At 39.1% G+C, this 17081-nt stretch overlaps 1 protein-coding gene across 5 annotated transcripts in view; it reads left to right on the top strand.

Annotated features, from left to right (window-relative positions):
• LOC130920906 (voltage-dependent T-type calcium channel subunit alpha-1I-like) overlaps positions 1–17081 on the top strand; it is a 150677-nt gene that overhangs the window by 94377 nt on the left and 39219 nt on the right. For all 5 annotated transcript variants that reach the window (XM_057844438.1, XM_057844440.1, XM_057844441.1 and 2 more), the window contains 6 exons: positions 1194–1314; positions 1756–1824; positions 9932–10110; positions 10195–10321; positions 13102–13227; positions 15007–15096. In XM_057844438.1, coding sequence (XP_057700421.1) covers positions 1194–1314; positions 1756–1824; positions 9932–10110; positions 10195–10321; positions 13102–13227; positions 15007–15096 — 712 coding nt within the window. The remainder of the gene's footprint in view (positions 1–1193; positions 1315–1755; positions 1825–9931; positions 10111–10194; positions 10322–13101; positions 13228–15006; positions 15097–17081) is intronic.

Below are 17081 nucleotides of genomic sequence, written 5' to 3' on the forward strand. Positions count from 1 at the left end.
TCATTTGTTCCTTTTTGTTGTTATTTACTCTGTTAAAGAGGTTATGGTTTGGAGAGGATTGAATAATATGAAAATATTGGAGTTCAACTTATCATATAGCTTTATAATTGAGGTAGAAGTAAAATTTATTGTATGTTTATTCTATTTACAATGAAATTCAATGTGATGCAGTCAGATTGCTGATATTTGATAAAATCTGCTCCAACAGTAGTTCAACACAAGTTGATTCATCAAAACTCCATGTATATCATTCATAATGAATCACTCTCGTGATGACTTGAAATGTTTTTTACTAGAAATAAAATATAAATCACTCTAATTGTGATGTAATGTAATTCATCCTAATTACAATGTCAAACAATCAAATATGCTTTATTTAACCTAAATACAATGCATTGTACCATAATTCACTTTAATTAAATCCCATTTCAGTGACCAGTATTTTCATTATGATATGATAATAGCTTGATTCCAATTTCAAAACAGTACAACAATACAAACAAATGAAGTGATACATTCTTATTTACTCCTTTCGGAGCAAAATAGATAATATTGTAAATTGTAATTTTAGTAATTTGTAGCATCCATTGTATCGGGCCGGTATTGCATCATAACTGTGGGAAATCAAATCACATCATACCCATTCTAAAATATACTGTTTCGTGATTGGACTTAAATATTTCACCATGCATTCACGTATTTTTATCATTTGCCCTAGGTTTGACTCATTATACACCACTCGCAAAATGATTTGCAATTTTGGCAAATATAATCAATACATACAATATGTTTACCTTCGATTTCAAAACAAATTACAATACAATTTGCTCCAATTATGACCCATTGGGTTATGACTTATGAGTTGATGCATTACTCAAAACAGGAAACAGTAGAAATATTGCCACAATTTAGTTGTATATCAACGAGATACAAATACTTCGCAAAGAAAATCCCGCAACGTAGTTTTCACGCTGATTAACGGTGATTGTTGGAACATTTAATGTAAGACTCTCCCCAGCAGGCTTTGAAGCTATTTCAATCATCTTTCAGTGATAGCTGGTGAAGTGAGGCACAAAATATGCAGGTTGTAGTCTGTACAGAATGATTTATGCTGGAATTCCCTCAGATACAGTCTTTCACGTTATTAAAAAGAACAAATCTTACATGGTCTCCTGGTGATTTTCCTCTGCCAGGTTCAGGGCACTTTGCAAGTCCATCATTGCTCACAAGCTCTTTGACTACGTGGTCCTGGTCTTCATCTTTCTCAATTGCATCACGGTGGCTCTGGAGAGGCCCAGGATCCAAGGCAGCCTGGTAACATTTTATTTTATTAATATCAGCTATTAAGTACCACTTGGTATAGTATAGTATTTGTGTGTATCAGATGAAGATTATTCTATTATTATTCACCACCAGGTTTCCTACCCATTTCTCTATTTTATTAACTACCTACCTTCCCAACTGACAACCTAGCTACCTACCTGCCTGTGTGCCTGCCTACTGACCAATCTGCCAACCGACCTACCGATATAATTGTCCTACCTACTGTATTTATTCCAACCTATTTCATTCTTTTGTACTTTTTGAACCTGTAACTATTTATGCAATCTACTTTCTGTATCTCCCTTCGCTTTTTCACGCAACCTTTCCACATTCAACTACAGTATGTAGCTATCTACAATACTAAAACACCGACTGTATTCCCTGGCTATGTACCCTTTTTCCCTCTTTTTCCCTTTCCTCTCTCTATTCCAGGAAAGGCTTCTCCTCACCATTTCCAATTATGTCTTTACTGCCATCTTTGTGGCCGAGATGACCCTTAAGGTAAGAAACCTAGATTCATTTTCTACGAAACATAGCTCCACATCCAAGCTTTTACCTCAATGCCCGCCCATTACTGGTTAGATAATGAAGCTAGATAGTGATTAATTAGCAAGCTCTCCATTCTCAGAAGGCATTTAGCTCTTCCTGTTACTTGTGGACATCCCATCTACACAAGCATTCTTTAATCTACTGAGCCGATGTCCAGGAACTACAGTATTATCTATTATTCATCCATATCATGAGCCCCCTTTCATTGGTGTTAACTCCATTTTAAAATACATGTTCATCATGAGAGGGTTGAAGCAGAGTTCACTGGGTTTGTAGCATGTTTCAGTTTTTTCCCCTTTTGATTGCAATTCTCTAATCTTTTCCCCTTTGAGATTGTCCTATTATAGTGCCTCCAATTTGTAACACAACAAGGGTGTTGGCAGCTTTCAAGGGTAGTAGAGGCTGTGGTTTGTTCAAACAGTTGCAGTAGGAAATATACACTCACAGGCCACTTTATTAGGTACACCTGTCCAACTGCTCGTTAACAGTTAATTTCTAATCAGCCAATCTCATTGCGGCAACTCAGTGCATTTAGGCATGTAGACATGGTTTAAGACACAGGTGTCAAACCGATTCCAGAAAGGGGCAAGTGGGTGCTAGATTTTGTTCCAACCGATACCGTGCAGAGAGTTTAACCAATGAACTTCCTACTGAAACAAGCAGCACCTGACAAAGTTTAACTGATAGCACATGTAAAAGATCTGATTGGTGAAAAGGTGTCCTCTTCATTGGTTGGAAAGCAAACCTGCACCCACTCGGCCCTTTCTGGAATCGGTTTGACACCAGTGGTTGAAGAAAATCTCCTGCAGTTCAAACCGAGCATCAGTACTGGGAAGAAAGGTGATTTGAGTGACTTTGAACGTGGCATGGTTGTTGGTGCCAGAAGGGCTGGTCTGAGTATTTCAGAAACTGCTGATCTACTGGGATTTTCACGCACAACCATCTCTAGGGTTTACAGAGAATGGTCCGAAAAAGAAAAAATATCCAGTGAGCGGCAGTTCTGTGGGCGGAACTGCTTTGTTGATGCCAGAGGTCAGAGGAGAATGGCCGGACTGGTTCGAGCTGATAGAAAGACAACCGTGACTCAGATAACCACCCGTTAAAACCAAGGTAGGGAGAAGAGCATCTCTGAACGCACAGTATGTCGAACTTTGAGGCAGATGGGCTACAGCAGCAGAAGACCACGCCGGGTGCCACTCCTTTCAGCTAAGAAAACAGGAAACTGAGGTTATAATTTGCACAAGCTCATCGAATTTGGACAGTAGAAGATTGGAAAAACGTTGCCTGGTCTGATGAGTCTCGATTTCTGCTGCGACATTCGGATGGTAGGGTCAGAATTTGGCGTCAACAACATGAAACCATGGATCAATCCTGCCTTGTATCAACGGTTCAGGCTGGTGGTGGTGGTGTAATGGTGTGGGGAATATTTTCTTGGCACTCTTTGGGCCCCTTGGTACCAATTGAGCATCGTTGGAACGCCACAGCCTACCTGAGTCTTGTTGCTGACCCTGTCCATTCCTTTATAACCACAATGTACCCAACTTCTGATGGCTACTTTCAGCAGGATAATGCGCCATGTCATAAAGCTGGAATCATCTCAGACTGGTTTCTTGAACATGACAATGAGTTCACTGTACTCAAATGGCCTCCACAGTCACCAGATCTCAATCCAATAGAGCATCTTTCGGATGTGGTGGAACGGGAGATTCGCATCATGGATGTGCATCCGACAAATCTGCACCAACTGCGTGATGCCATCATGTCAATATGGACCAAACTCTCTGAGGAATGCTTCCAGCACCTTGTTGAATCAATGCCACGAAGAATTGAAGCAGTTCTGAAGGCAAAAGGGGGTCCAACCCGTTACTAGCATGGTGTACCTAACAAAGTGGCCGGTGAGTGTACATATATATACACATTGTAGATATACAGTATATGGCGGAAACACTCAGGTGACTTGAAGTTCCGCTAGACCTAAATTTTGGCCAAATTTCAAAATAGTTGTAGATGCATGTGTGATACATCATTGAAAAGCTTAAAATCTTTATTGTCTGGGGGAAGAAAATTTTTGAGCAGGAGGGCATTTTAAAATCCCTAAACCAGGGGTCCCCAAACTTTTTCCTGTGAGGGCCACATAACTTTTCCCTTCTCTGATGAGGGGCCGGGGTCAGTTTGTAACAGAAAAGGTGTGACAATTGCAGGCGTGCCTACATGTAAAAATGTATTGTTTTTCAGAAAACCACAATCAAATAACCCTTTCTGGATTCTTCACGGAACAAAAGTTAATATAATATAATATAATATAATATAATGTAATGTAATGTAATGTAATATAATAATAAAACTATTAATTAAATAGATAATAACCAAATAACCCTCTCTGGGTACTTCACAGAAAACCGCTCGGAATTAAATAACACTATTGGGAAAATAGTATATATATATATATATATATATATATATATATATATATGTATATATATATATATATATATATATATATATATATATTTATTTATGTATGTTTGTTAAGGGGGCCTGACCAAATGTGCAGGCGGGACATATCCGTCCCGCGGGCCGTAGTTTGGGGACCCCTGCCCTAAACCCTAATTCGAGGTGAGAGCATAATTAAGACACAGCTGTGAATGGCCACAGCCGGACTTTTGGGGGATTTTATGGGTTAAACACGGTAATAAAACAAGGGTCGTGATGCAGAAATTGCAGACATCAAGGAGTGGTCAAGATTAGGGTAGATTAAAAAATTTACCCTTTAAACTTTTTTTTTTCAATTTTTATTTGTTTGGTTCGATTATTTATCATCTAAAATATAGGGGAAAATGCGACAGTAACAAAAGAAAGAAAAAAAAAAAATACATGAATGAAATGCGACAGTAACAAAAGAAAAAAAAAAAAAATACAATAAGCGATAGTAATGAGGTAGATATCCGTGACCTATTTACAGACACGATTTTTTTCATTGTGACATACTTTGTTTAAAAGTTTAAAATATGCGAGTGAATAACTTTTTGTCTTTTTTTTTTGTTTTTGTTTTTAACTAAATATTAGACATTGATTAATGATTGTAAGCTAAAAATGATAGACATTTTGAAAAATATAATTACTTACCATATTTTTATGGCTATGTTGAAAATAAAGCGGTTGCATTGTGTCTGTAAACGGGGGTCTCCAGGGTAAAACGGAAAAATTAAAAATATTTTGGCGGCTTCATGCGCCATGAAACTGCTATGGCAGCATATAGACATATTGTTGTACCAAACACAACAGTTCTTTTGGCTTAAAATACAGTTTTATTTTACAGAGGGGTGCAAGAGCAGAAACTGCTTTTTCAGCCTTGTCTGTGTTTTCCACCGCGTAAGACACCAGATTGGTGAGGTATTTCATCAGAAAAAAATCCAGCACCCACTGTCAACCCTCATTTTATCTGATCGTGTTTGTCTGAGTGTAATCTCATTGGACCAAATAGGGGTGGACTGGTCAGAGTAGCCCTTAGGAGGCCAGTGCCTTGTCCATTAGGCCACTGGGGCAGGCAAACCCTCATAACAGGAGCTGAAGAGGTCTTGTAAATCCACTGCCTTAACCAGAATGTCAATTAGTCTGATGGATCAGTACATTGACTCCAGCCAGGGACTGAATGTATGGTGTAACAATGTTAGTGTGTATTTAGAATACAAAAAGCAGAAAATGAAATGTACCCTAATGAATTTACAGTGGTATGAAAAAGTATCCGAACCTCTTAGAATTTCTCACATTTCTGTATAATATCACCATCAAATGTGATCTGATCTTTGTCAAAATCATACTGATGAAAAAACAGTGTCTGCTTTAACTAAAACCACCCGGACATTTTCAGGTTTTCATATTTTGATGTGGATAGTATGCAAACAATGACAGAAGGGGGAAAAAAAATAAGTAAGTGAACCGTCACGTTTAATATTTTGTGTGTCCCACCCCTTTGGTAGCAATAACCTGAACCAGACGCTTCCTGTAGCTGCAGATCAATCAGGTACATTGATCAGGACTAATCTTTGTTTGCCTGGCACTGCCAGACTGTTCTCCCTGTCCCAGAGAAGTCTGGGAACCAGCCCATTAACGGCCTCTCGAGCAGGTACAAAATCAATCGACAAATCAGATTCGTTTATTTGCGTGACGTGTTCTTAACGAGCAACGTCACTCTTGCGCGTCGAAAGTTGTCTCCACAACAACACAGATGGTGAACAGGAGAGCCGAGAATATGTTCCAATCCATGGTAAAATCAGTTTTAAATTACCAAAAACACATCGACACGAGTCATTGACAACAGTCTGTCTCGCGCTAGCCATGTTGAATAAACTCCGCTCTCCTCGTATGTTTACTTCCGCACGCAAGTCCCTCGTCCTGCCCTCGTCGTTTTACTAACGTCACGTCTGCCCGTCGCTGATTGGTCCACTCCTCTGTCTGTTTGCTGTGGCTTGCTCCGCCCTGGAAATTGTATCCGCTGAATGGTGGTCTCAATAGCTGGAACAGCGGTGAGTCTGGTGTACCAGGCAAAATCTTTGCCCCAATCTTCTCTACAAAACTTCTGTAGTTCAGTCAGATTCCTGGGATTGCTGGCATGAATCGCTGTCTTTAGGTCATGCCATAGCATCTCAATAGGGTTCAAGTATGGAGTTTGACTTGGCCACTCCAGAACGAGTATTTGCTCTTCTGAAACTATTCTGAAGTTCATTTACTTCTGTGTTTTGGATCATTGTCTTGTTGCAGCTTCCATCCTCTTTTTAACTTCAACTGTCTGACAGGAAGCCTCAGGTTTTCCTGCAAAACATCCAGATAAACTTTTGAATTCATTCTTCCATTAATGATTGCAAGTTGTCCAGGCCCTGAGGTAGCAAAACAGCCTCAAATCATGATGCTCCTTCCACCATGCTGCACGGTGGGGATGAGCTGTTGATGTTGGTGAGCTGTTCCATTTTTCCTCTACACATGACGTCGTGTGTTACTCCCAAACAATTTAATTTTGGTTTCATGAGTCCACAAAATATTTTGCCAAAACTTCTGTGGAGTGTCCAAGTGCCTTTTTACGACTATTAAACGAGCAATAATGTCTTTTTAGACAGCAGTGGCTTCCTCTGTGAAGTCCTCCCATGAACACCATTCTTGGGTATAGTTTTACATAGAGATGACCCGATCGATCGGGTCTGATCACGTCATTTTCAAAGTATCGGAATCGGCAAAAAAATATTGGCCATGCCTTTTTTTAATATATATGTATATATATATATATATTATTTTTTTTTATTAAATTGTTTTCTAATTGTATTTAACGTTACTGACATAATATGTTACACTCATCCTGAGTCTTTAGTTTAGGCTTAAGGTAGGGTTATCAAATTTATCCCGATAACGGCAGTAGTAAGTTCTTTATAAAATGTATCACGTTAAAATATTTAACGCAATTAATGCATGCGTTGCATGACCCACTCACGCATTGTCGTGCTCAATCTGTAAAGGCTCCATTTTACCTATATAGACAGATATAAGGCAGCGCAAGATGCGTAGGGTGAATATTGGCAGCCTTTGGAGGCGTTTTTAATTGGCTAAAGCCTTGCTAACCCTCTCCCTATGATTAGAAATATCATGGGAAGCAATGTGGGGAAGCAAGGTAGCAATTGATCTTTTTCTTAACACCTTATTTTATTTCCCAACGCAGAGAAGATATATCAATTGGTAGCACTACGCACAGTCATGGTTCCACTTCCCATCATGCATTGGGGCATTGCTACAGTATCATTTACTAAAAGCTCAACAAATACACTAGATGGCAATATTTAGTCACAATATACAAAGTCTTTCTATCCGTAAATCCCTCTCACAGAAAGAATGTTAATAATGTAAATGCCATCTTGAGGATTTTTTGTCATAATAAACAAATACAGTACTTATGTACTGTATGTTGAATGTATATATTTGTCCGAGTTTTATTCATTTTTTTCTTAATGCATTGCCAAAATGCATATGATCGGGAAAAATTATCGGGAATGATTGGAATTGAATCGGTAGCAAAAAAAAAGCAATCGGATCGGGAAATATCGGGATCGGTAGATACTCAAACTAAAACGATCGGGATCGGATCGGGAGCAAAAAAACATGATCAGAACAACCCTAGTTTTACATATAGTTGACGTGTGCACAGAGATATTGGACTGTGCCAGTGATCTGCATTTGTAGACAACTTCCCTGACTGTCGATTGATGAACATCCAGACTTTTAGAGATGGTTTTGTATCCTTTCCCAGCTTTATACAAATCAACAATCCTTGATCGCAGGTCTTCTGGCAGCTTTTTAGCGAGCCATGATGCACATCAGACAATGCTTCTCATCAAAACAATTCTTACAAGGTGTTTGTTTTATAGTGTGCAGGCCAGCTTTAAACCACTCATCAGTGATTGGGCACACACTTGACTTAAATTGTTTGTTAAAAATCGGTTTCAATTGCTCTTTAAGTCTCCTTATGCAGAGGGTTCACTTATTTATTTTTGAAGAATCATGAATAAGATGTATGAATAATAAGTATGAATAATCAACAGGTATCTGCCTACGTAAATACCTGTTTACTCCTTGTTTATTCCAAAATACCTCATAATCAATTCAAGTTTATTTATTTAGTCCTAAATCTCAAACAAGCCTAAGGGGGCTTAATTGATAATCGTTTAGAATATACCAGTTTTATTCCCAATTAACTATTCTCCCTTTCTTTTACCTTCCTAGTTTTTTTCTAATACATCCATCCATTTTCCTTGCTTACCTTTCTACTGACCCGCCTAGTTTTCCGAACTGCCAACCTACTGTTCCTACCAGAATATCTAAGTATTTTTCCAACCAGTCTGGATTTCTATTCTATATATCTTTCTACTTCACTATACGCCATTTTCCCCCTCCTACACCTATCTGTTATCCATACCTACTTTTCCTTGTCCAATTTGTGACCTACCTTTCCATTTTTGGGTCCATTAGCTATAGTATATGCACATGATATCAACTATTTTTCTCATAAAAACCAACACACACGCAGACGCAGTGAAAACTGATCCGTGCAACATTGACCACAGGCTTTTAATTACAAACAGTGGGACCACATTTAACTCCCTTTGAAGGCAAAAGTTCATCAAGAGAAAGTAAATAAAAATCTCCATCATATTTGTTTGTGATTTTCTTTTTGTCCAAGTTAAAAAGAAAGGAAATAGCAATGAGGAATGCTGGAGACTTTTACATGTTTTAACACATCTGTAAGCCAAAGTAAACTGTTTTAATGGTCACTGAACTGGACATTTTATTTTTGTATCTTTTTTTTTTTTTTTAGAACATATGGCTGTGTTGCTAGATTTCCAACATGAATGCAAAAAAAAAAAAAAAAAAAGTCTCTGTTCTCCTGAAAACCTCAGGACAGAATTACCCATCTTTCTCCACAATTCTCTTTGTCTCTCCTCGAGAAAGCAGGCAGCATTGTGTTCCGCGTGACAGTTTTTAAGCAAGCGAGTGCTGGCAGGTGTCAAATGACGCTCCTTCAAAACATCTAACAAACACCTTTATCTTCCAACCTTGTTTTTTTCCCCCCAACATTTTCCCCTGTCACAGTATTCATCCCACCCGTCGGGATACCCGTATTCTTCCCTTGGATATTCATATTCCTTGCCTTTGTCATCAGGGCTAAATGTTGAAGCATTTGTAACATGGCCTGGATGTCTGCATGATCCTGGCAAAAAAAGATGGGACAAAAAGAACTGTGCCTACTATGAAATGAGGAGTGTTTGTTGCATCTGGCACAGCATGTCATGAATCTGTTTTTGGGACAATTGTATTGTTCAGAATGAATTTGAGAAGTGAAATCAAATAGATAAAAGCCCGCATTTCGTGGTTGAAACATGCAATAAGTTCTTTTGTATATCTTTACAATGTTTGCCAAATTTGTTGGTTGTCCAACCCAACCAACATGCTGGTTGTAAATGAAGCATTATGAAAGGACAAATTTTTCTTATCTTTTTTACACTCTTTGTCTTCACAGGTGGTGTCGATGGGCCTTTATCTGGGCGAGACAGCCTACTTGCGGAGTAGCTGGAACATTCTGGATGGCTTCTTGGTCTTTGTATCGCTTATCGACATCGTAGTTTCCATGGCAGGTGGCGCTAAAATCCTTGGCGTGCTCCGCGTCCTTAGGTTACTGCGTACATTGCGTCCTCTCAGGTGGGCTGGGAGATTTTGATCTACAGCTGCAACAAGACTTCAGTTTTTAAAATCTTAACTGTATTTTTCACTCTCCTCTGGTAGAGTCATCAGCAGAGCTCCGGGTCTAAAGCTGGTGGTTGAGACTCTCATTACCTCTCTTAAACCCATTGGCAATATTGTCCTTATTTGCTGTGCCTTTTTCATCATCTTTGGAATTCTTGGAGTTCAGGTAAACAGCAATCTTAAATGGGTTAATCTTAGGGTTGGATAAAAGTTGGCTTAATATGTTCAAGGGCTAGCATCACGGGTCAGGTTATGAAAAGAATTGCAGTATGCTAGGGCCACTTAAAATTTCTTTGATTTCATTAAACACACTAAACTCAAGAAATTGTATATTGCTTATAAAGAGTATTATAATACATACCGTATTTTTCCGACTACAAGTCGCACCTGAGTATAAGTCGCACCAGCCATAAAATGCCCAACGAAGAGAAAAAAAACATATATAAGTCGCACCGGAGTATAAGTCGCATTTTGGGGGACATTTACTTGATAGAATCCAACACATAGAACAGATCTGTCATCTTGAAAGGCAATTTAATATAAAAATTAGGGCTGTCAAAATGATGGCGTTAACAGGTGGTAATTATTTTTTTTTATTAATCACATTAAAATATTTGACGCAATTAACGCACATGTCCCGCTCAGATTAAAATGACAGCAGTGTAATGTCCGCTTGTTACTTTTTTGTGTTTGGCGCCCTCTGCTGGCACTTGGGTCCAAATGATTTTATTTTACAATGAGTGAGTATGGTGTAATTATTGACATCAACAATGGCGAGCTACTAGTTTATTTTTTGATTGAAAATTTTACAAATTTTAATAAAACAAAAACATTAAGAGGGGTTTTAATATAAAATTTCTATAACTTGTACTAACATTTATCTTTTAAGAACTACAAGTCTTTCTATCCATGGATCGCTTTAAGAGAATGTTAATAATGTTAATGCTAGCTTGTTGATTTATTATTATAGTAAACAAATGCAGTACTTATGTACCGTATGTTGAATGTATATATCCGTCTTTTGTCTTATCTTCCCATTCCAACAATAATTTACAGAAAAAGAAGGCATATTTTATAGATGGTTTGAATTGCGTTTAATTCCAATTGATTAATTTTTAAGCTGTAATTAACTAAAATTTTAATTGTTTGACAGCCCTAATAAAAATACAATAGAGGACAACATGAGTAAGTATACAATGCATTAACAACGAAATGCAAATATACTGTCCTCACCAGGATGCTACGGCTCGGTCCTGGCTATACAGCGAGCTAAACTCCCAAATGACGATGCTTGACGTCCGTATAATTTGCGGAATCAATTTCATCCTCGAAACCAAACAGGTTCGCATCAATGATGATTAGGTGCTGTTCCAGCAATGACACAAACGGTTAGCATCGCTAGCATTAGCGCATCGTTCAAACAACTACACAACTGGCTTTAAGTGTCCGATCGCGGGTGGAAAACACACAACAACAACAGAAAAGATGATACACACAGGCGTTGCCTCTGTACAGATATTTTACCAGAATAAACAATGAACATAGGTTCACAGCCATGTTTCTCTCTCGCTAACTCGCCCACTCACTCAAGCTGCGTAGCTGTCGATCTTCTTCTGGCGTGTGAGCGGTCTTCTTCACGTAAACAAGTGCGAGTGCGCCCTCACGTGGGCGGGAAAGCGCCACAAACTAAAAGCATGCATTTCAATATAAAAAAGTCAATAATACAATTCAACACACATTGCCAAAGACAGAACGCGAACATGGCCATAGCTATTAAGAGTTATTCAGATAACTATAGCATAAAGAACATGCTAACAAGTTTACCAAACCATCAGTGTCACTCCAAAACACCAAAATAACATGTGAAATGATATCGTGTGTTAATAATTTCACACATAAGTCACTCCTGAGTATAAGTCGCACCCCCAGCCAAACTATTTATAAAAAAAAAAAAAAAAAAAAACGCGACTTATAGTCCGAAAAATTCGGTAATTTTGTTTTTTTTATGTTTTTATATTTCTGTTATATATGGCAGCAGTTTCTATTAAAGATCACAGGCCATTAGTTATTTTTTTGTGTGTATTTTTAGAGTCATGTCTGTGTATTTAAGCTCTGTGTTTCAGTTTGGTCCTTGTTGCATCATAACGCTGTAAGTATCACATCCTGTGTGTTACTTTCGCCCTATCCTGCCTCTTTTTTTGAGTGAGTTTTTTTACTACTTTATTTTAGAGTTCTTCTTCCCTAACTTCTTCACCCCTGGGTTGAGAGTTGAATGCACAAACCGCTGTCTTTAAAGAACAGGCATAAAAAAATTCCAGAGAGTAAGGTTCTAACTTACATGCACATCGGGAGCAAGTAACTGTTACGCATGCTTGCTCTTGCTCTCAAACTCTCTCTACTCTTCAGAATCTAGGAAGTCTATTAACTCTCCAAACTCAATCATATAATACTATAAAATCTTTATCCAATATATGAGCTTAGGCTTGAGTGGCGTAGGGGTATTTTGCAAGTTGAGGTTTTGGGGGAAAGGTTTTAAGTTTAGTTTTATTGTTTGGATTAGTGTAGATGTGTGTGGTACTAGAGCTAGATACTTTCATCTTAACGTTGGTGTTGTGTTTGGTCTGTACATTTGTCTACATTGTTGAGTGTAATTTTAACCCTATAAAAATATGTATTTTCATATTTTGGTTTTATCAATGCAAAGATTGGTTTCTTCCAAAACACGCTTCTAAACTTTTATATTGTTCTCAGCATCCCCATCATGCAACATTTTTGAATGACAATTTTCCTCAAGAGGGAAAAGCAGGCTGTCAACAACTTGTGCTATCAGAGCCTTTTATCTGTGCACTGGAGTTGCATTGGGTTCTAATTATGGAAGCACTTCAGAAAAGCATATCAGAACAACAAGTGCCTTGATGGAGATATTTCTCTCTGTGTGTGAGGCAGTTGTTCAAAGGCAAGTTCTACTACTGCGTGGGTCTTGATGTGAAGAACATTACCAACAAGTCCAACTGCCTGGCCGCCAACTACAGATGGGTGCACCACAAATACAACTTTGACAATCTTGGCCAGGTAGAAAGTGACTGACACATTGATTCCAACTACAACAGTCCAATTGTCATTGTCCACTCAAGCCTGAGTTATGCTTCTGCATTGCGGTGACGGTGTCGCCACGATGTAGACCCTACGTCGTCAATGAACATTCGATAGTTCTGCGGCAAGGGAACGTGTTGCTCTGTAATACTGGACTGTCTCAGGAAATTAGAATACACAATATTCTAATTTTTTGAGACAGTCCTGTGTATATATACAGGACTGTCTCAGGAAATTAGAATACACAATATTCTAATTTCCTGAGACAGTCAGGAAATTAGAATATTGTGTATTCTAATTTCCTGAGACAGTCAGGAAATTAGAATATTGTGTATTCTAATTTCCTGAGACAGTCCTGTATATATACACAGGACTGTCTCAAAAAATTAGAATATTGTGTATTCTAATTTCCTGAGACAGTCCAGTACATCGCCAAGCCACTAGAGGGGTACGGCATTGTGTTTGTACTGTGTTGGGGGACTCTTGTCGACTTCCTCTAGTTTTCTTGCGGTTACACAACAATGCCAACGGAGATCATCAACATTGAACAACAAATGTTGACCACACTGTAAAGTCCGTAACTAACGCGGGTCCTTTACGAGGCGGGGTAGCGGTGACGTAGCGTGAAGCAAGTGGAAAGAACGGGAGAATGCGAAGGTTAGCCGTCGCATGTTGCGGCAGCCTGTTATTATTTTGTTATTTTTTTATTTCATTGTTGCCACAATAAAGTGGGGAAAGCCATCATTGACTGGTCTCCTTCTTCCCCCATTCGGAGCTATTACAATACAAATGTTGAGGCGTAGGCGACACAGAAGATGGTTGCGAAGGTTGTCTGGCCGACTGTTGATGCCGCACAGAGATTGGCAGTTTACGAATTCTAGCATCGGGTAGAAGCCAGCAAGCTGCTTAGTCCAGCATTTTGTCTGATTTCTTTGCCGTGTCCTACAACCAGCCAGTGGGAAGCCATAGCAGATTTCTGGCAGCTATGGAACTTCCCAAACTGCATTGGAAGCCTTGATGGTAAACACGTTAACATAAAACCACCGAGGCACTCTCAATCAGTGATTATGTATCAAGTGTGTGAACTGTCTGTAGTTGAAAATTAAACATCAAAAAAACTCTTTTGAAACCAAACCTGTGCTTTATTCTTCATATACTTGAAGTGTAAAATGTAAACAAGTCAGAGACTCACAGCAAACATATGTACACAATAAATGATAAAGTGCACCAACCAAATATACGACATAAAGTGGTAAAAAGCTGGCAGTTTTTGGCCGACTTTTCACCACTTCGTGTGGCCATTCACTTCCGAACACACCCATATTTGTCTCTGAGGTTGAGTTCCCGTATTTTCAGCAATCTCTTTCCACGAATTGCTTGCCATTTGGCAGTTTTTATAATCGCTTGATGAGACATTTTAGAGGTTGTTGTACTTGCGGACCTCTTCGATGATACTCTCGTCGGCTTGGTCCATTTTTGCGTGTAGCTCAACATTTGAAAAAGGCGGTGATATCGCCCTGAACCGGGAACAACAGTCTGAACGGACCAATCACAGTCTATTTTCATCAGGCTACCACGCGTTGACGTGACACCCAGTCAGAATTCTGTGGAGGTGCACGTCAGGCTACAGCAGAGGGTCGTAAATCGGGTCTGCCTTGACAGCGTAGGTCTGCCACAGAAGCATAACTCGGCCTTTAGTCTAATGGGGTTCTCAAATGAAGCTATTTTTTTGTTTGTTTGTTTTATGTCCTACGAAAGGCTCTGATGTCCTTGTTTGTGCTGGCCTCCAAAGATGGTTGGGTGAACATCATGTATCACGGACTTGATGCGGTTGGCATCGACCAGCAGGTAACAAAGACCGTAATTGCAATAAAATGATGGAATTTGAAGTGGGCTCCAAAGATGACCAGCCAGGTTTTAGTCGCCGTTGGCGCCAATTGTTTATATTAATCTACAAATCTGACTTTGTCAAAAGAACTGGGTTTCAAAGAATTTGACAACCATATACAGTCGGGCAAATAAGTATTTAGTCAACCACCAATGGTGCAAGTTCTCCTACTTGAAAAGATTAGAGAGGCCTGTAATTGTCAACATGGGTAAACCTCAACCATAAGAGACAGAATGTGGAAAAAAAAAACAGAAAACCACATTGTTTGATTTTTAAAGAATTTGTTTGCAAATCATGGTGGAAAATAAGTATTTGGTCACCTACAAACAAGCAAGATTTCAGGCTGTCAAAGAGGTCTAACTTCTTCTAACGAGGTCTAACGAGGCTTCACTCATTACCTTTATTAATGGCACCTGTTTTAACTCATTATCGGTATAAAATCTCTCTGTATTCACCTAGTGAATGACCTACAGAGAGCTGGGACCAAAGTAACAAAGGCTACTATCAGTAACACAATGTGCCGCCAGGGACTCAAATCCTGCACTGCCAGACGTGTCCCCCTGCTGAAAAAAGTACACGTCCAGGCCCGTCTGCGGTTCGCTAGAGAGCATTTGGATGATCCAGAAGAGGACTGGGAGAATGTGTTATGGTCAGATGAAACCAAAATACAACTTTTTGGTAGAAACACAGGTTCCCGTGTTTAGAGGAGAAAGAATACTGAATTGCATCTGAAGAACACCATACCCACTGTGAAGCATGGGGGTGGAAACATCATGCTTTGGGGCTGTTTTTCTGCAAAGGGACCAGGACGAATGATCTGTGTAAAGGAAAGAATGAATGGGGCCATATATCGAGAGATTTTGAGTGAAAATATTCCATCAGCAAGGGCATTGAAGATGAGACACAGCTGGGTCTTTCAGCATGACAATGATCCCTAACAAACAGCCAGGGCAAGAAAGGAGTGTCTTCGTAAGAAGCATTTCAAGGTCCTGGAGTGGCCTAGCCAGTCTCCAGATCTCAACCCCATAGAACATATGTGGAGGAAGTTGAAGGTTTGTGTTGCCCAACGACAGCCCCAAAACATAATTGCTTTAGAGGGGATCTGCATGGAGGAATGGGCCAAAATACCAGCAACAGTGTGTGAAAAGTGTGTGAAGAGTTACAGAAAATGTTTGGCCTCCGTTATTGCCAACAAAGGGTTTTGGTATCGACCAAATACTTATTTTCCACCATGATTTGCAAATAAATTATTTAAAAATCAAACAATGTAATTTTCTGTTTTTTTTTTTTTTTTTCCACATTCTGTCTCTCATGCTTGAGATATACCCATGTTGACAATTACAGGCCTCTCTAATATTTTCAAGTGGGAGAACTTGCAAAATTAGTGGTTGACTAAATACTTATTTGCCCCACTGTATTATGGGACAATATGTTTGCTGGCTGGCAACCAGTTGAACGTGTCCATCGGCCGCTACCCATATCGTGAGGAAAAGCAGTACGGCTAATTGTATGTTCATAAGACTTTTATGGCTTAAATTTGTTTGTAACTGATAGATTTTGTACCATCCAACCATTTTGCAACAACATTTGGTAATATCCAAATAACCCCCCCTCCTCCAAATGAGATAAAATGTGTAATTAATAAACTCTTAACAATTGACAAAAGGTTATACCCATTTGTTCACTACATACTTTTTTGTCCTTAACTTAACTGTCGACTTCTTTTGTGTGGCACATTGTGTTGCCCGCAGGCGCACACACTCTATGCGTACAAGTCAGCTGACATGAACAGATTCCCTCGCAATTGCTTTCATTTCAAGGCCATTAAGTAATCTACTACAGGGAGACTTTCTCCTTTCTTCTGGATGATTCCGTCAGGCTGCCCCGGGGAGGGGGAAACAAAACAAATCCAATTTTAGCTTTTAGCACTTTCCCACACTATTGA

Source organism: Corythoichthys intestinalis, chromosome 8, assembly GCF_030265065.1.
Source record: "Corythoichthys intestinalis isolate RoL2023-P3 chromosome 8, ASM3026506v1, whole genome shotgun sequence".
In the NCBI taxonomy this organism is placed as follows: domain Eukaryota; kingdom Metazoa; phylum Chordata; class Actinopteri; order Syngnathiformes; family Syngnathidae; genus Corythoichthys; species Corythoichthys intestinalis.